This window comes from Buteo buteo, chromosome 13 (genome assembly GCF_964188355.1).
Source record: "Buteo buteo chromosome 13, bButBut1.hap1.1, whole genome shotgun sequence".
Taxonomy (NCBI): Eukaryota; Metazoa; Chordata; class Aves; order Accipitriformes; family Accipitridae; genus Buteo; species Buteo buteo.
Genome location: NC_134183.1, coordinates 37,767,064 through 37,787,399, shown reverse-complemented (window position 1 = coordinate 37,787,399; position 20,336 = coordinate 37,767,064). Strand labels below are relative to the sequence as shown.

The 20,336-nt window shown below is 38.2% G+C and overlaps 1 protein-coding gene across 5 annotated transcripts in view; it reads left to right on the top strand.

Annotated features, from left to right (window-relative positions):
* The window catches only part of NEO1 (neogenin 1), a 215,817-nt gene that overhangs the window by 171,826 nt on the left and 23,655 nt on the right, over window positions 1–20,336 (top strand). For all 5 annotated transcript variants that reach the window (XM_075045715.1, XM_075045712.1, XM_075045711.1 and 2 more), the window contains exons 12-19: window positions 2,771–2,820; window positions 3,710–3,854; window positions 5,244–5,354; window positions 8,984–9,178; window positions 9,997–10,092; window positions 11,288–11,463; window positions 15,185–15,323; window positions 18,058–18,165. In XM_075045715.1, the coding sequence (XP_074901816.1) occupies window positions 2,771–2,820; window positions 3,710–3,854; window positions 5,244–5,354; window positions 8,984–9,178; window positions 9,997–10,092; window positions 11,288–11,463; window positions 15,185–15,323; window positions 18,058–18,165 (1,020 nt within the window). The remainder of the gene's footprint in view (window positions 1–2,770; window positions 2,821–3,709; window positions 3,855–5,243; window positions 5,355–8,983; window positions 9,179–9,996; window positions 10,093–11,287; window positions 11,464–15,184; window positions 15,324–18,057; window positions 18,166–20,336) is intronic.

Genomic DNA, 20,336 nt, shown 5'->3' with positions numbered 1-20,336 from the left:
AACTTTGTCTACCATGAATTTCATCTGTCACTTCAATATCCAGGCACAAAATATCCTAAGGTTTTTCTGCAGTTCTTTACCATCAGATCTTGTCTGTACTAACAATTGTCACCTCATTGCTCATCCCCCTTTCGTCACTTAGAAATGTGTTGAGCAACAGGGGTCTCGGCACATACCGCGGTGGAGCTCCACAGGTCATCTCCCACCACATATGTTCCTACCTTCTCTTTCAACCAGTTGTTTACTCAGGCAAGGACTTTCCTCCTAGCCCCTCTTTGCGTTGTTTCTTAAGACCTCTCCAGCAGGTTTACAATGTGGGATTTCCCTTTAAAAAGTGACAAATATGTATTATTACTCCACATATCTATGAATTTCATGCTTTATTGTAGCTTCAATTTATTTGCTTAATATGGGTTTCTGACTTACTACTTGAAGTTTCTCAAATGGAACCCCCTTTTAAATACTGGCATCAAATTTGTCATCTCCCAGTATCAAGGTAATGTGTGAGAGGTTACATGTAAGTCACGCAACCGTTTCGCTCCCAAGTTCCTTGAGAAATCCTGGATGAATAGCATCTAACCCTTGGCAACGCGCTGCTCTTCGTTATGTTTGACTCTTCCGTAATCCCTTATATCGACATTTCCGTCTGAGAGATCCTGTAAGTCCCTTGTAAAGGGTGTCATGGAAACCTCTCCTCTTCCTTTCGCTCAGTACGAATGCAAAGCAGATAGTTGTGTGGTCTTATCGTTTTCTCCTTGTCATACCCTGACCGTTTGCTAACTCTACAATTTCTCTAAAGGGCTTCCAGCTCCTTACTTGTTTGAAGAATTTATTACTGGTTGTAATGTCATTTTCAAGTTTTCCTGAAGTTCTTTCTGGCCCAACTTACGTTTTCACATTTAACCTGTAGAAATTTATTTTCTAAAGCTTTCTGAAGGATGTTGTCTTGCTTCTTACAATCTTACAACCCTGCTGCTTAACCATGCTGTTCTCCCCTGTCAATCTCTCAAATCCTTCCAGATGAATGATGCACGTTTTCTTCTTGTGTTTTCTTATTGTGGTGTCTGTAAGCAATCTCCGTTGTTTCCTACAGGGATTTCTTTCTAAGCTTCCTTTAGCTTCTATTTAACAAGCTTCTGCATTTTTATGTAGGTTTTTGCTCCTAATCTGTTACAGTGGTTTGTTGCAGGATAGCTCTTTGTGTATTACAATTTGAACCAAGGTTTATGTGCTGCTTATAAGGATTCCTTCTCTTCTCATGGTCTTCCTGATCTATAGGAAGCAATCATGTATTACAGCTAGAAATGTAATCTCTGCATCACACCCTGATGGAGGGCATTTCCCTTACCGACTGGTCCTTGCAGTCTCTCTGAACCACCAGCATGTCATGGTCCTCCTGCCTGGGTGGTTACTGTACAACGTACCAGGCTAGGCTATGCCTTTCCTATTGAAGCGTGGTGTATCAGCCCATAGGAAATCCATTTTATTTGTCGGCCTGGTTAAATTATTAATCTGGCCTGAGCCTAAGCTTACTTTGACATAATATGAACTGTGCACATGGTGAGATGCGTGTATATGAATACATTTACATGCATGTATCCATTCCTGTGTCCTACTGACTTTCTCTCACCAAGACTGCAATATAGGCATTCATTATTATCACTCCTTGTGAAACCCATGAGTTTTTTTAAGGTTATTCTGAAGGTAGGCACCAACTGCGTAAAAGCAACAGCAAAGCAAAAAAGCTTAGCTTTATTTCATTTTCTCTTCTTAACTCCTGTTGCTTTTTAAAGGATGTAGCACTTAATCCCTAGGTCTGGTGATTTCAGACTCAGTTCAGTTGGCAAGAGAGAAGGAAAAACAAATCCTTGTCATCTCCATTTCTGTTGTGGGACAGTGCGAGAGGGATATTTATTTAACCACACCCCAGTGTACCTTTTACTTATCGCAGGGCTGCTTTCACTTCATGCACCCAGGAGAGTGTTTTCTTAGGTATTGTGACTGGTGTGAGTTATTTGGAAAATACATTATTCTGACCAGAACAATCTTTACCCCTGTTATGCTACTTCCCTGTCCTTGTGCTTTGCTGGAGCCTCACATTCCTGTCTTTGTTATCTCTGCCTTTGAGATAACATTTGTGAGTCTGAAGTGCTGTGATGGGGATTTCCTCGGTCTCAGGTTCTCTCTTATATTGCCTTTTTGTCTAATGGCGTTTAGCTGTCATGACCAGCAAGTTGCTACAGGTAGTAAAGAACTAACAAAGAGTGGAAGTTTAAGAGCAGAAACTGTCTTTGTGATGCACTTCACCTGTTCAGTGACACAGAGATGGGTCGCCTCTGAGGTTTTCCTGTTATAGAAAACCATAACAACAAAAACCATGGCTAGAATTTTAAATGCAGGTTCCCAGAAACAAGCATGTAAATTAAAGATTTGATTTTGAAAAGTACTGAGTGTGATCTCTTTTCTTAAAAGTTTATGGGAAGTACCTTTACATATAAAACTTTTTTTATTTAGATACTTGTGATAAGTAAAGACCTGAATAAAAACTGAGTTTGTTCTTTGTGATGAAAATACATAAACCTCCTAAGCCAGTCACTCTATGTCATAAAGTACCTCTGGTAGAATTTTGTAGTTACTTTATATAGTGTCTTAAACCAGAATGGTTTGTACTTTCATAGTGAATGATAGCAGAGAGTAGTTGTGTATGGAAATACAGTATTTGATACAGTATATGGAAATTTTGGAGTTGTAATTCCTTCCATGTTTCTAGTCCCCAGTGCTCCACCACAGAATCTAACACTGGAGGTACGGAATTCCAAGGTAAGGTGTGGAGAATCTCCTGTTTGTAATGGGTAAATAAAAGGTTGGTGGGTCTTAGGTCGACCAAATTTTAGGGCTGCTTTGGGTCTTTTTTTCTACCATGCTGCTTTTCAGCTATTTGAGTTGCCCAACAGGAGCATATCTGAATGTGGGGCTTGAAGCATTAGAAACTCCAATCCAGTTGTGGATTGTACATATGGAATGCAGTGAAGACGGTGACAATGTACCAAAGCATGGAGGCTAATGAGGAAAGAGGTTTAATCAGGCACAAAAGCCAGAAGCACCAGAGCTTGAATGCATTCCTGTTGATTAACTATTGTTTACAGTGTGTGTGCACACATATGCATGTTTATACTGTCCTGGGCAGTTCAGAAGAGAAAATTATATACTTCGTCATTATGACTTTAGTGATTATGATTGGAGATTTTTTTAAAAAGCCTTTTTTTCAAAACTCTTTTCCAAATACCTTCTTTTATTGCCTGTATGATTAAAAATAAATAACTTCATGCACATAAACTACAGGTAACTTGTACCCCTTAGAGGAAATACCAGTTCTTAAAGATAGATCCTCAAGTAAACCATGTCTTAAGATAACCTGAAGAAAATGAAGGGGAAACCCAAGAGGCTATTTGTGAAACTGGAATCAGAAGGTCTAATAGGATTGAAGCACTTAGAGGTGAACTTCTATAGGAATGTGTATGACCTGGGCTGCTGCTGAATCATAGGTTTTTTTACTTTTTACATATAGCCTATGGTTTACTGTATGAAAAGGCAGTGTTTTCTGTACGCATGTTTTTCCATCTTGTGTTTCATGAAGTATTAGCACTAGAGTAGTTTCTCTGGCTGCGTGGGAGGCGATGACTTTGTAATGACCTTCTACCTTCCACAGAGCATCATGCTACACTGGCAGCCTCCTCCTGCCGGGACACACAGTGGACAAATCACTGGCTACAAAATTCGCTACCGTAAAGTGTCCCGCAAGAGTGATGTAACAGAGAGCATTGGTGGGACCCAGCTTTTTCAGCTAATTGAAGGTGAGCTATTATTTGCAAGCATTTGTTATCAGAAGGGGCTTTTCAGGTGCCTTTAGTGGGCTGAGGCTCATAGGCAAGTTTTTGTAGGGTTCTTGCCTTGGAAGAAAAAATGAAAACACTTAAAATGAACGTTTGTAGGTTATGAGGTAGCGTGGGCTGGCTAGTGATAACCAAAGTCTAGTGACCTGTTTTCTAGCCCTAATTTTGCCACTGATTGGCTAAGTGGACTGGACAAGTCATTTTAAAACCTTTATAAAAGGCATGGGGGTTGCACGGAGAAGATGATCCTGAGCTCATTGTGTCTGCCCAAGTGCCAGAAATAAACGTATGGAGAAGGATGCCAAAGAAATGCAGTTTGGCTGTGTGGTTGGCAGACTCACCTGTTTGCGTGTGGGTTTAAGGTAGGGGTGCTCTGTCTTGGCAATGCTCACCAACAAGCCCAGCTCAGAGTCCTGTGAACTTCTTAACTCAGGCATCTGTGCAAGTCATCCCACCTAGTTTCACTGACATCAACCTTTTTTCTTCTTTCTGGCATGAATGTAATATATCTCTCTATTTTGTACACTGAAAAAATCCAATCTGGTACATTACTTAGTAAAAATTATATATTGTTACCAGAACTAGAATTTTGTTTAACAGAAATAAACAGTACATGAGAAAAGGCGCAAGACTACGTTTTGTTCATTTTTTAAATCTCTGTAAATGAACAGTTGGTTAAAAGAGACGAAATTGTGCCTCTTAGAAAATTAATATGCACTTTTTAACAGTATGTTTTGATTTGTTCTCAGAAAACTCCAGCTGTGACTCAGTAAGTTTCAGTTTTCTCACAGAGTAGTTATGTGCCTGTGCCTGTAACTAGAGTGAGTGTATTTTTGCCAGGAACAGGGCCTGTTTAAGAAGTTCCGTATATCAAATTTTGAGTGCGTTTTCATACTGCTTTGATTTTTGATTATACATTCTTATATACAGTAAACAAACTGTTTGTACACTTTGGTCACTTGCTGTCGATACTCTCCACCTAGGTTTAGTTATGGATGCAGGTGGTTCTGTACTTAAAACTAGTTAATAGCCAGAAATTAAAGCTAGCTGCAAACAGTACCTCAGTGTCTCTTCCAGTGGCCCACAGGGACAGGCTGCAGAGTGTCACAGCCCTGGGTGTCTCCAGTCACAGTTTAGCTGTTACGTCTTAATTCGTGTCAGCTTCTTTACCGGAGCTGCACTGTGGGTAGTGCTTTTCCATTCCTGACCTCATGTTACGCTCAAAAGGCAATGGTGGGGTGAAAGGCTTTTTGCTGTCAGGTTATGCGTGCATTTTAATTAGGAACTGTGATTCCTGTGCTCACAGCTGGAATTCCTGTGTTGATATCTCGCATACTCTTTGTCTCTTAGGTCTTGAACGAGGTACGGAATACAGCTTCCGAGTAGCTGCCTTGACTGTTAATGGTACTGGACCAGCTACTGACTGGATATCAGCAGAAACATTTGAGAGCGATCTAGATGGTAAGATCTTAAATGTGAACATACTTGTGACATCAAAAACATTAGAATTCATGGACAGGGCACAGTAAAGTTTGATTGCCTTTAAAAAAGGCAATCCTGATTTTGTTCAATTGTTTTTACTGTATTCTGATTATACAATGTGCTTTATTTATGATTAGATTAAGTGAAATTAATTTCTATTTTAACACATAATTCTTGACAAGTCAATTAAATGGCTTGAAATTAAACCCTGCTTCTACACTTTCTAGTACTGTATGTTGGCTCTATGTTTTTTCTGCTAAGAAATACCCAATTATTAATTGCAATGTCAGTCTTTCAATATTTAAGTAATAATACATTATAAGATTAATATAATAATAATAATGGCTCAATTTTTATATTGTAATAAAATTCATCTTGTTAATCATGCAAGGGTTTACATGCTGTGAAACAGAGGCAGGACTGTTTTCTCTGAGGGAAGTAAAATAGTGATTATGTATTTACGTAGCACCTAAGTTATGCTAATGAAACCATTGAATTATACCTCAAAGAGTTCAGAGTAGTGAAGGGGTATTCGGAGATGCCGTGCATCAGTTGACTAGATGTAGTCCTGCTGGCTGCAGTTTGCAGTATTAGTGCCTGCACTGTGGTTGCAGACTTGGAGTTGTAAACTTTGTTGAATGTGAGAAAGATGCCACAGTAGGAAAGAAACAGCGGAAAATGTTGTCACCCATAGACCTTTGCAATCCTATCATTATGTTTCATTAGTACCATGCTCTCTTACAATATTTCTCCTGAATTTTTTTTTTTTGGCTTAGCCTGTTTTTCTAAAGAGAACGTTTGACCCCCAGTAATTGTTATTTTGCTGCTTTAGAAGGAAAGGGAGATTGATAATGTTTTCAGTACTGATAGACAAGTGGAGACCATATCTTCCATCAGAAATGAAATATCTTCCACCAAATCCATATATTCATGATATGTGGTATACAAAACCATGTTAATGCCTTGTTTTTCCAGTGTAGAGTTTAACAATAAAAGTAGATGTTCAGTGAAAAATTTTGACCTTTGATAGTTGTTCCAGATGTTTGGTATTTACTGCACTAGACTAATTTGCAAGTGGGAACCTGATTCTTGCAGAATTCAAATGAGAAGATTTGTGAGCATCTCCCAGAATCTGACTGAAAGCAATTGAAATTGAAGAGAAGTGCCATTTTTAAAAGGATGGCTGGGGCGGATCTCTTTGGAACTGCCTGCATGGAGCTGGTGATTCTGGGTAGACCATTCCTATTTCAGAAAAGTGTTTAATTACTGCCGTTGCACAAAAGGTACCTTATGCTTTTTGCAGGCCAGTCTCCCTGCCAGCTTTGTTAAAGTAGCTGGAGGGTCATTCTAGCTTAATGCCACAGGATCCAGTAATGTCTTTGAGATCTGTGTGGCTTGAAATTCAGTTATACTGGCAGCTGGAAGACAGAATAACGGCAGAGCTTCAATACTTGTTCTACGCTGTTGGAAGATTGCTTCAACAGTCAGCTGCTTGAAGCCCTTGAGAGCCCATGCTTTGTGTTATGCAAAGTTGATGCTCAACTTAATGCTTGTCCTCTTACTGCTTGTTCTCCATTGCTTAATCAAGAACAGTGCAAAATCCAATATTAACAGTAGAGTTCGGTTTCGTAGTTACTTAAAATTACTTTTTAGAGTTGAAATTACTTTCACCTGTGTGTCTGTCCAACTGGATATGACACAACCTTGCAGCTTTGAGAAACCACTACTTCTCCAGACTGAAGTAGAGCTCTGTAAATGGGCAACATTTACACAAGGTAATGAAAATGTACTCTGCTTTTGAATTAGAGTTAACAATACTTTGCCAGAGGATAGCATCAGGATTAAGTCTAAATAGGGCAGAAGGTGGGAGAAGAAAAGAACCTTTTCATTCTGTGTTGATTTTGTCATTTTAATTTTTTTTCCAAATTAGAATGTTGCAGTCCTTTCAGGAAATCTAACTTTATGCATATTCTTTACAATGAAAAAAAGTAATAAAAATTCACAGTTGATATAATGCAACATGGTATTCATATCAGTCTGTATAACTGTATGAGATGTTTGTGTATATGCATACTGGAAAGAAGGTGTATATTTTTTGCTTTTCTTTAGTAAGCTCACCATGCAAATGTATTTACAGCTAATCTTTAATTTTTCGGATTCAATAGACATATAAGGCATAATTCCTTTTTATTCCATGGCTGCTTTTTGAATTTAAACAGAAAATAATTCACTTTATAGTATCATCAATGTAAATGGGAGCCAGACTGTTACAACTTAGTGTTAGGAGGGCTGTGTAATTTTGTAGAGGCGGTGCAAGTCCCACCAGGAGCGCATGTGCAAGAGGTGTTAGACAGTTGTACAAAGTTTATCCCCAGTGCACTAACTTCTGTGCAGTTAAAAATGTCATCTCTTATATTGCAATCCTGTAGTTTTTCTGTATTTAATAGTTGTGAACTTTAATTGATCAGCTGTGTCAGCTGGAGACCATAAACTCCCTGGGCTAGCAGGCCAATGGCGTATTACGATCCAAATAATCCTGTTGTGGTGCTTTATTAAATGTTTTTAGATAAATGCAGCATGTTTCATTAAAATGAAATCCCTGCAGGAAGCAGAACTCTCTGAACTGATTTTATTTTAGAGTGGGGAACTCAGCTCACTATTGCACAGAATTATTTATAATCTGTCAACATACAGCAAGCTCCAATGGCTTGACAAAAGTATTTCCTTAATTTTTGAGAAGTTAAAACAAAGGTATGGACACTAGTAGGTACAGATGTGCTTTTAAGTTCTAATCAACAGTGGGGAAAAAAATTCTAGTAAAAACATTAGGGGATTACAGTGCCATACTGTGGAAGTCCTTCTGTTATTAAGGATCCCCATTCCATCTCTCTGCCGGGTTGTGATGAGATTTGTGTTGATTGTGGGGGTAGGATTTGAACATTTGATACGGACTCTCTGAGTATTTTTTGATCTTCTAGTGTGGTTGTGTAGTCCCTGCATATATTTTGTGAATTATGTTAAAGAGACCCAAGGATTTAAACAGCAACAAATGTAGCGCAAATCAGAAGAAACCTTTGCACCATGTGCAAGACCCAGTTTACTGACAATTCTTAGAGCTCGGAATATTCTATTTAATCCTACAACGAGCTCGGGAACCTTTCTTTCATCATCAGTGTGTTTGCAATATAATTATTTTAATGCCAACAAGGAAGTAATATGATGGAACTATAAGTAGATTGCTTTATGGAGGGGAAAGACATGATAAATTTAATGCGTATTTTGAAAAATTACGAATTGGAAAGAACATGCGCAGACATCAAAAAGTCTGTCTTGAAGCAGATCTGATACTTTTCTGCAGTATGACTGTCCTTTCTTTTAAAGAGAGGATCTATTAAAATATATTAGTAGATGAAACTATGCTAATTTTCTTTTGCTTATTAAAGTTCATTGCTCTCCCTTCTACAATAAAGTTCGCTCTTTTGGAACGTACTCATTTTAATACAGATGCAGAGTAGAAGTGCTACATTTAACCTTAGGAGCTTATAGCTCTTCATGTAATTACCTTTGTTTAAGAGAAATCCTTCAAATCCATAATTTTTCTTTAACAGAAACTCGTGTTCCTGAAGTTCCAAGTTCCTTACATGTCCGTCCGCTTGTCACCAGTATCGTAGTAAGCTGGACTCCACCTGAAAACCAGAACATCGTGGTGAGAGGCTATGCTATAGGGTATGGCATTGGTAGTCCCCATGCACAGACCATCAAGGTGGACTATAAACAGAGATACTACACCATTGAAAACTTAGGTGAGGAAAGTGAAAGAGAATCAGCGCCCAAGTTTTACCTCTCATTTATGTTACTGTTTTCTAATCATGGTATTACAAATAAATAAAACTACATGCATGTTTTTAAGAGGATCTTTTTCCCTATTCAGATATCATACCGGATGCCAAACTGTTAATAAATTTTAAATAAACTCCATTTTCTGATGATAGCGAAAGAGGCAGAGGAATAAAAAACCCCTCAAACTCAGAATCCTAAATTCACTGAGTTTGAAGCATAGTGCATTTTGATTTGATGCTTTTCCTTCAACACTTATTACAAAAACTTTCATGCTGAGCAGCGTTCCATTATTCTCCTTCTGGAGCTGCAGAATGGGTGGCTTCAGGCAAAAAAGAAACTAAAATGTCACCAAGATACAGTGGCATCTACTTTAAAAGAAAAATATAGATTCACCCCTCCACAGAATTCTCTGTGGTAGGTAAAATATCCTGAAAGCAAAATAAATATTAGTATTGCGAACTATTGAGAAGTTCCATAAAATTGGACGTTTGAGTACTTTTATAGTAAAGCAACTTAAAATGTTCATTTTAAAATGTTTTTCCTCACTACTGTTTGGACAGTACTTAAGGTATATTTCCTGTGACTATAGACTTCTGCTGTATGAGAGCTATTGAACACTAGCAGAAGGTCCGTATGGAGACTTTCTCAATTCAAATTTAGGCTAGTTATTTCATGCATTTCAGTTAAAAAATAAAATACTGAACAAAGAGAATATGGAGAAGCAGAAGACAGGATTCACTAACAGCTTGCCCTAAAAAGATAACTTATTTTTTCCCTCTAGACCCAAGCTCCCACTATGTCATAACTCTGAAAGCTTTTAACAACGTTGGTGAAGGAATCCCTCTCTACGAGAGCGCGGTGACCAGGCCTCACTCAGGTAAAGGCAAGGGGCTGCTTTTGAGGTCTGCATAGCTGAAAATTATTAACATGCACAGCAGCTGAAAATGTGATGATACGTAATTTGAGTCTTGTTTTTCAGCGTCATCAAGTACACTCCATTTCTTTAACTGATTGGTCTTACTGTTTCAATGATTGCCTTGCATGTTTTAGCTGTTTATTAAACCACCTAAAATTGGTTTTGTTTTTAAATTACAAAGCTTTCAACTACTTATAGATGCTCTTATTCAAAAAGTTACCATTACATTAGCATGAATTGTGTGGGTGCAGTTCTAAAGGCATGGCCCTTATTTTGCTTTTTATGGACAAGTATAGATTTTTTTTTTTTGTCTTTTACACTGAGATTTTGAATATGATACCTGCATTTTCTTTGTCTAAGTCTCAATCTGCTGTCACCTACACTAAACCAGTTCTTGACACTTTTTTTTTCATCTTGTAATACATTAATAAAAGATTGTAAGTGGAGAAATTTGTTTGCAAGTGAGCTATTACTATGCTATGGCTCACTGTGCTCCCTCCTAGACTGTGGACATTACTTAGTTATTTTGTGTAGATGTTAACAGTTCTGTTTGTTTTAGTCTTCTGAAGAGCAGGAATTCTTATAGATTTTAGAGGACATTGGAATTGCAGTTTCTTCAGTTATTGCAAATTTGTATGATACTTGGAAGTTGATTGCCATTACCATTCTTTAAAAGGTGATGGGAGTTCCCTGTAATTTTTATGAAGTGGTATTTACCCATCTAGAAGTCCAGCTCTTTTTCCTCCTCATTGTTTCCTGGAAGAGGAATCAGTGGACATTCTGAGGCAAATAAAGTTAAAATTACTGTATGTTTGGGGTTCTTAGGCCGTGGTTGAATGCACTGAACACTGCTATGATTAGGTGTATATATTAGCATATATATGTTGCCTTACTGTCTTAAGAAGGGAACACGATGCAAGAGTAATTTTATTAGCCAGTCTTATGTCACCTATTATTAACTCTGGCTTTTCTCTCTTTTTCTCCATTTCTCACCTTTCATTTCATTGTACTACCCTGCATTTCCTCTTTTTTGTTTTTGTTTACATTAAAATGCCACCTTCTCGCTTTTTAATTATAATACACTACATTTTACCCATCAATTCCCTAGACACTTCCGAGGTTGATTTGTTTGTTATTAATGCTCCATACACTCCAGTGCCAGATCCGTCTCCCATGATGCCACCGGTGGGAGTTCAGGCTTCCATTCTGAGTCATGACACCATACGGATCACTTGGGCAGACAACTCTCTGCCAAAGAACCAGAAGATCACAGATGCTCGTTACTACACAGTTCGCTGGAAAACCAATATTCCTGCAAATACGAAGTACAAGGTATTGGAGTTTCAACAACACTAACACAGCTGTGTTATTTCTGTGAGAAGAAGTTTCATGTTCAAGTGAGGGTTAAGTGAAAGCTGAGAGTAAAGACAAGCGCTTAGAAAATGGTATAGAGGTCTGCCCAGTTTCATTTGAGATGCCAGGACTGAGTTCACATCAGTACTGCTCAGTTAAATTATCTCTTCAAAGATTCTTCTAGATTTAGTGGAAGTAGTTGCTTTTGTGGCCTCTTCCACATATGTGTGTGAAAGAGTTTGAGATGAGGTGTTGTACGTGAGTGAATGGAAGAGCTGACTCGGGGAGGGAAGGCAAACACTTCCTGCATTACCTTCTGCTGTGGAACCAGGGACACGGTGACAATTTTATACCTTCTGCTTCACCCTAACACAATTGCTTTGTATGACAGATGTGGGCTTACCTTTAGAGGAGCCAATAATGCATTAATAAGGTATGTGTTACTAATGGCTTCCTTCCAGTTAGCAGAAGAATCTGAATTTGTGGGGTGAGTCTTACCCTGACAGTTTTAAGTTTCCTTTTACAACCTTTTCTGTTCATACGAAGTTGATAGTGAACCTTTCCTTTGGGAACTGAGTGAGTGCAAATATATAACTTTATGATATCCCTGCCTTCCTTGATTTTCATCTACTGTTTTGATTTGGAGACTAGATTTGGGGTTTGGTTTATTGGTTTGGATTTTTTTAGTTGGTTGGTTGGATTTTTTTTTTAATTTTCAGAGTTATTTGGAGGCCTCAAAAATGCTGACTGCAAATTTTACGTTTGAAATGAGACTCAAAGGAAATGATTGTTAAAATATCCAGCTAGTGGAGCTCCCTTTATGCTCTTGCAGAGCAATCTTGTTACAAACCAGATTTTTTTTTTTTTATTGAAATATTATTTTTTTATTGAAAAGATGTGTGTATGTGTGTTCTTCCTCTAAAGGCAAGTTATTTATGAACCCACATTCCTGAGTCATGTGCAGAGGATGTCTCGGGAGTGATTTCTATAATGCTGCAGTTTCATTAGTTCAGTGCTTAAAAAAAAAACCACCCTCAGTGGTACATGAAATACTCCCACCCTTCTCAGTGCTGGTGGCCAGTGGCCAGGAAGTTTTATTGTGGACCAAAAATAATATGTAATGACGGAATATAGTTCAGAATTACTCACTGTAAAAAGCGTTTGCCTGAAAGGACATAAGTTTGAGAACATTTGCTCTAATCATTTTTAACCTATGATGTTTGGAAAATGCACATCCTGCTTTTCTTTCTTTGTTTCAGTCATAAATTCTGTACTACTCTGTTGGACAATAACAGTTGTTAATTTTAAGAAAGGCAAAACCTCTTTTCAGCAGTGCTGTTCAGTAAGCTGCTGCATTTCAGTCAGGTCTTTGGTAACTTTATTAAGTACGGGCTAGTATGTTGTTTGTCATGGCTGTCTCTAGCAGCTTTGTTATTTATTGCATGTTTTGAGGCTGTTCACCCAGTTGCATCAGGGCTTCTCCGTTACGCAGCCTTGCACACAGAAATTTTATCTTTGTGTCAGTTCTCTAGTATCCAGAGCTACATCTGTTCAACACAGCATTGTTTCATCCATCCCTCTCGTCAGTAAATTGGATGTTGATATAGTTCATTCATATTTTCTACATTTGCTCCCGCTTCTACACTGACACTCATAAACTATTACTAAAGAAGAGGCTGCATGCTTCAAATAAAAGTTAAGAGGTTCCACCTTAAGGAGCCTTATTTTCTTAAATTTGTATAGGATTTGTGTCAATCTAGAGCATGTAAACACAGGAACAGCTGCGATACAATTCCTGAAGCTGAAAGACTCCACTGTGCTTTGAATTGTGTAGTTCCACTAATGTGGATCAGAGGGCGTTTTTTAAAGAATCTTTGGTGGTGGAGCAGAGTTGTCCTGCTCGCAGGCTACCTGTGATTCAGTGTGCTTTCAGGCATAAGCTAAAATATTAAATCTTAACTTAGATCTTTTAGGACTGTGTAAAAGGAAAATAAATTTTACAGGGTACTATTTATGGAGTTTATTTCTAGTAGGTGAGCAGGGTTTAGGACCATGGGATATGTTGTCATTTTAGAAATAGTAAGTGGTGTTAAAAAATGAGGAAGTCGTCTAACACTCCAGTTTAGCCTTTCATGTGTCATTTGCATTCAATATGATGTGTGGTGAAACTAAAAGATGCCAAGTTTCAAAGCCATAGATGAAAAACACAACTTTAACCTGCAAAAAGGATTCCAGCTGCCACATATGACTGCAGCTAGGAGCTAAGAAGTACTATAAACAGAATCGAATGCTTAAATGCTGTTAGCAATTTCCGTAGGTATTCTGGAGAGGAAGAAATGGTGTGCTTTTCAGAGAGCAAGTTAGCTTGTAATGCAAGATGCTAGGAAAAGATTTTTCCTTTGGACTTGTCATGACATAATTGTCCCGGCCAAAGGTTTTTGCTCCCCAACTTTACTAGGGAGGTTGTGCTCAGTCAGGCTTTGTCACTGAATAAAGAACCGTCCTGCTCTACACTTAAATGTTTGAACCAGTCGGCCCTGATCACGTTCACTTTGAAACCACACTGAGTTTGTATCGAGTAAGGGTTTAAAGTTAACGGAGGATTTTATTTCAGTTAGGTTTAAGATGTCTTTGTTGTCTGTCCACTCCTGTGACGTCTAACTGGCAAAACGCATGTCTGTGAACAAGTAAAATACTTCGTACAAATCTAAATATCACTTGGCTGACAGTTTCCTGACCTGGTGTAAGAAAAAAAGCTGTCACTGATACTTGAGAAATAAGGGGTTTCTTTGCAGAATTCAGACTATATTATTCATAGAGTCTTCAAGAAACACGCCTTTTCCTTGAAAATTAATTAGGTGAAAACAGTTGTTTTCTGAAGGCAGTAGTCGTATACAGTTTATGGCCCTGTCAAATATTGAAACAACTAACTCTTTAATTCTGTTTAGATTGCTGTAGGTCAAGGTTAGGAATATACATATCTGTAGATACATCTTTTTTTTTTTTTTTAATAGGCCTCAAGTACATTATGTTCATGTTCAAGTCATGTATAGCAGACATCAGATATTTTAACCAAAAGGTTGAAAATTCTAGCTAAATGGCCGAGTTACAAATTCCACTATAAACCATGTGTAGTTTCAGTGTGCGATCCTACATAAACATTTTTTCTCAAAAAAAAATCTACATATTAGTAAAGCTTCATTATCTTCAAGTCTCAGCACCTGTATTTTTTTTAAGTATGTTAAAAATCTACTGAAAATTCTAGCAGGAATTTGGAAGGCAGATACAGATTTCAAGAAGGACTGTTATTGTTAGCTGTGCTTCATTGTTTTCCCTAGCCAGATCAGTTAATGAAATGCTGTAAATTAAACCCCCCAAGTAGACAGTGATTTAACTTGCTGCATAACAAGTGTGCCCTGGACCTTGTATTGCTTTTTTTTTTTAATTTATAATTGACTGCTATTAAATGCTCTTGCTGATTGCAGAAAGAGATTCTCGTTTAGGATAAAACAACTGCACATTAATACTTGATTAATGAATTTGCATGACAGAGCAAAGACGTTACAGAATTAATGACCATGGTTATGAAAACGTAGCAGTGCTAAAATGTTTTAAACACTTACCTGAGACAAGGGTGTTGGAGAGCTGGTGATTGATGGTTTTCAGTTCAGAAGTTACTGACTCTCTGTTTTTCTTTCAGACTGCAAATGCGACCACTTTGAGCTATTTAGTGACTGGGTTAAAACCAAATACGTTGTATGAATTCTCCGTGATGGTGACTAAAGGTCGAAGATCAAGTACTTGGAGTATGACAGCACATGGAACAACTTTTGAATCAGGTACTGTTTCGTGTCTTTCTGGAAGGGCTGACATTCCTGACGAGATGCATAAAGTCTAGTCTACCAGAACTCTGGAGGAGGGAAAGCATATATTTAAAATGATTACCCTGATGAATACTTGCTGGGGGGTTCTTTTCTTTATAGTTTAGTCAGAAATTCTGATTAAAAACCAACAACGTACTTCAAAATTCAAAGGGATGATTGCATGCAAAAGAGTTTACATCAAATTACAGAGAAGTAATGAATAATGTACTACAGTTCATGGACAGCAGAGAATAAGGAAGGGGTATGCTTGAAATGTCTCAGAGCACGTTAATAGCAAATACAAAGAAAATACTTCAGCAAATAATAATTAAAATTTGCTATAATTATGATGATAATTATTACAGAGTGAGGAAGTGCATGAGGCAAATGAACAAAAAAAATCCCAGTAGAAATTAAGATATCCAAATCAGCCCTAAATTCTTGTTCTTCCACAGAAATTGCCATCTCAGTCCTCAGTGCTGTAGAAATTACACACTCTCCAAGTACAGAACAGAAAAGGGTTTGTAGCTACCAGGAGGAACTTGGGCCCACTGAGTAACTGTGAGGTCCAGAACCAATCTCTCCCCGGACCTGTCCCTTGTTAGCCTTTTTTTTATCCTGCAGTGTTAAATGATCTTTGTGCAATTAAATTTACTGCCTATTTTGTTTAGGTTTCTCTTTAGATGAACTGTAAGGACAAAAAAGAGCCTATCCAAATTGCCCTGTAGTTTTCATGCTATATTAAAATTTAGCAAAAAAATCAAGCGTGCAGAGAATTAGTGAGATCATCCAAATACTCTATAACAAGGCATAAGAAAACGCAAAACCAGGATAAAATCAGAAATCTCCTAACCTACTCTGAAGTCCCATAAATCCTTAGTGAGCTTCAGTGCTTTTGAAAACATTGTCTTCGTTTTCAGTGGGAATTCCGTGATGCAGAGCCAGCTACCATTCTGACAGCACAGGTCTGGACTGAGGCTCCTTTCCCGTTCCAATTGCTATGGTCATCCCATGTTGAAACACTCTATTTGGTATTTTTGCCGACGCACATACAATTCTCATCCATAACTCTACACCAAGAGCAGGGACTGTACAAGTTGCGCAAATAAAGTTTTTAAAAGAGAATTTGAAACTCAAAAAAGTACAGGAGTGAGGGCAAGATACAGGAGGCCTCATTTCATTTAAATAGAAAGTAAATTTCTAGTCAGGGTGGTTGTAAAGAGTATTTGCAAATATGACTTAAAAGCTTGGGAACTAAGCAGCAAATGAAAAAAAACCAAAAAAGACTAAACGTATTTTCTCATAACAGATCTTGTGATTTATATTACTCGCCAAATTCCTGAGTGTGTGACTCATTATTTTTTGAATACTCTTGAGTAGCAGCGTTGTGTAGGACTTGCTTCTCAGCTAATGCTGAAGAAAAATACAGGATACTGGGTTCAGTGTTGGTCTGTGAATTAGTAATCTCTTATGGGCTAGTCCTGATTTTTCTTTTTCTTTTTTTTCTCTGAAGCTTACTGTAGGGCCTTGAATCGTGCTTTACATCTGTATGCTTCTGTTGAGCGTGTCTTTAAGTATTTGGGATAATAGTTATAGTAACTTTTGAGCTTTTGCTATCCCTGGTTTCCAACTATTATTCTGCACAGGGATAATAGGTAGGCCGTCTCAGAGGATGTACGGATTAATTTCTAATAGGTAATATACATAAAGCTCTTTAAATGCAGAAAGCACTGTGTAAGCACTAAATGTTACTATTACAGTATTAAATATCCAAGGCGGATTTACTTTGCTAAAAGTTACCTAATTAGAAGTCTCACATTTTTCATAACGTGGCATTTCAAACTGTGGCTGGTTAATGCACCTTTGGAGACATTGGCTCTGTGCATTTGAAAGCCATTAATCTAAGCCCCAGCTGGATACTTCAGTTCACAGCAAGAAGGGTGTCCGATTTCAGTCTTTTGCTGGAGCAACTTGTGCCATTTCCTGAATTTTAGGCAGGAGGAAGTTGATGGGAGAAGGAAGTGCTTTCCCCTCATTCTCCATCTTACTCTCTGGCAACCCAGGGAAAAACGTTGCACAGTTATGTTCAGCAAATATTTCTGGACTTCAAATGCTTCAGCAGTGCAGATTTCCTTGCAAATCACAAATAATTCTTCACTAAAGTAAAACAGTAATTACGAATTATGATTTTAAATCTCTGGTGAATTTACTTTCCTGATTCAGATTCGAGTGGCAAAATGGCATTACTAGGTGTTGGTCCCACTGTAAACCTGAAAATACAGAGATGCGCCTGTGCATATAAAATGTATTCACAAGTTCATGTAATTTTTATGATGATGGAAGAAATTCAGGTTAGAAGTCGTTGACCCCAGCTGTTACAGTTACACAAAGATGCCATGTTTTTGAAGACACCTGGGCTCATTCAGTTGTGAATCACAGCATCTGTTGACAGAAGTACTTTGGAAACAGGTAACTCCTTATGGAAAGGCGATGCTGCACACCAGATGGCATTTGCTATTTGGATGGAGTAACTCGGTAAGACCGCTACGCTAGGGTGGTAGATTTATTTGACGATTCAGCATTCAGAGTTTTTATTATTGGAGGTGCCTTTGGTAAAACAAATAGAAAGCAAAGGTGCTGAGGTTACTTGCTTATATCCAGTGAAACTGGGCAACCTGTTTCTGATAGTCTGGTTTTTGTTTGTTTGCAGTTCCAACTTCTCCTCCCAAAGACGTGACTGTGGTGAGCAAAGAGGGAAAACCTCGGACAATAATTGTTAACTGGCAGCCTCCATCCGAAGCCAATGGCAAAATTACAGGTGCAGTTTGCAATAGCAATAAAGGCAGATAATAAGATGCCTGGTTAACAGCAGAATATAATCCGCATAACTATGTGAACGTTTTCCATACTTCATTTAGCCTAAAGCTAGTCAAGAGGTTTATATCTTCTTTGTCAATCTTTTTAGTGGCTCAGATTAATTATTTACTTTTGTACCTAGTAAAAATATATTAAGATATAAACTAACTGCAGTGTGAAATTGGAGTCTAACCAGAAATATAATTGAAAGTTTAAATATCTCAGTAACCTTTGCCTTCATCAGCTTGTGCTATTCTAATAGCATGCCTCCAGAAATACATCTATAATGCCTCTGGCCCATCAGTATTTTATTTAGAAGAATCCATCCCCGTGCTCTTTGTCATCTTCGTGTCATTTCTGTGGCGCGGAACAGTCTTCAAGTGAGTTTATTAGTCCCCTGACATAACCATTAGGAGTAAACGGTTATTTGCCTTTGTAACTGCATCACTTCCATGTAGGATAAATCATTTTACAGAAAATAATAATTCCTGTTTCCCTTCTATAATTTCTGTTTGGATTCCCATTTCTAAAGGCTTTCTGAAATAATTCACTTCAACTTTCCTTTTTTTTTTTACCCCAGGCTTTAAGCTTAAAGCAGATTTTATTGGCATAGTTTGCAGTGTATGATTTTGCTTTTGTTCTCAAAATTAACTATGGTGCAGAATCAAACCTTGGAAACCTGTCACCGACTGGCATCTGATTAGGCAGTACTGTAGCCCAGGTTCTAGACTGGAGACTAAAACTATAACTAGATCCCTCTGAAAAGGCAGAATAGTGGAGACTCTTAACCTTCAGTAATTACAGTAAACTTTTATGTAAGCTGTAAGACAGACTTAAAAGGCAAAGAGGCACTATGCATGCAGCCCAAAGGCTGCGGGCAAGACGGCATGGCTGTAACAGGTCTGTCTTTCTGGTATCAGTGCTAAAACAAGAGGGCAGGAGGGGTTGTGTGACACAGCAGCGCGCTGCTCTTCTGTATAGTCGGGTGTCAAGTGTGTCTCACAAGTGGAGCTGTAAGGATGCAACTCTTAACAGACGGCATCTGACACTGCACCAGAACGCCTGTCTTGAGCTGTTTGTATGTCTCTGCATGCATATAGCTGTTTATATGTTGTATATGTATATTTTTATATGGGCTATAAAGCCAATTCTGTGTTATTTTATTATCAGAAAGATGTTTCCTCTACATGAGAAAGAAGGTTTGACTGGAGAAACAAGAGCCTTTATCTTAACTGCAGGTTAAAGGACTTGGTTGCTAGTGGTCAGTGAGGGTCATTCAGACAGGTGTGAATTGTCAGGCACAAATATGCTCCTAAAAAGATAAGCCTGTCATCTTACATCAAGTGCGTACACGAGAAAGGGAAGACAGTGTACAAAGAGATCAGCACAATGTGGTTAGCAAAATTATCACACATGTTCAATTTTCCAGGTAAAAAAAATCTCCTTGCAATGTCTATACTGTGAAGGAGAACCTTCCATTTATTCCTACATGTTGAATGACAACATATAGTATTTATCAGTTTTTGTGTAAGCAGCAGTTAACAGGTGAAAAACAAACCAAAATAAACCATTCGGCAGTAAGTCTGAGTTCCCCGAACAGGAGATGGAGTTTGCCAGGGGAGCGGGGCAGCAGGGGCTGAGTGCCCTCTGGGGGAAGAGCCACCACCAGTGGGAGCAGCAGTCATTACTCATTAACTCAGCTCAGTTCATTCTGTGCACTAAGTAATGCTGTAAAAAAAACAAGTGATGATGTAATTCCATGCACTGGATAGCATGTCTGTGGCATACTTGTCTTTTCAGCTCTAATCTTCTTTTGATGTGGATAGGCTGGAGGTGCAATACTGCACTGTGCTAGTCTGGATTCCAGATGCTTGTGCATCATTATAGTTGCTGACTAATTAGCGCAGTCATAAGTTAACTCAGTCATCTTCTGCCATGATACTATATATAGTGCCTTTAACTGTCACTACATATATGTTGCCCCTTCTTAGACAAGTTACAGTTACGTTGCTTTGTGACCTGTACAAGCAGCAAATGATGAAATCTACTCCCCAGTAGTTCACTATGCCACTGAGGGAAGAAATGAAGGGTGCCAGACCTACAGTTGGTGTTTTAAACGTCACCCTCCGTGCC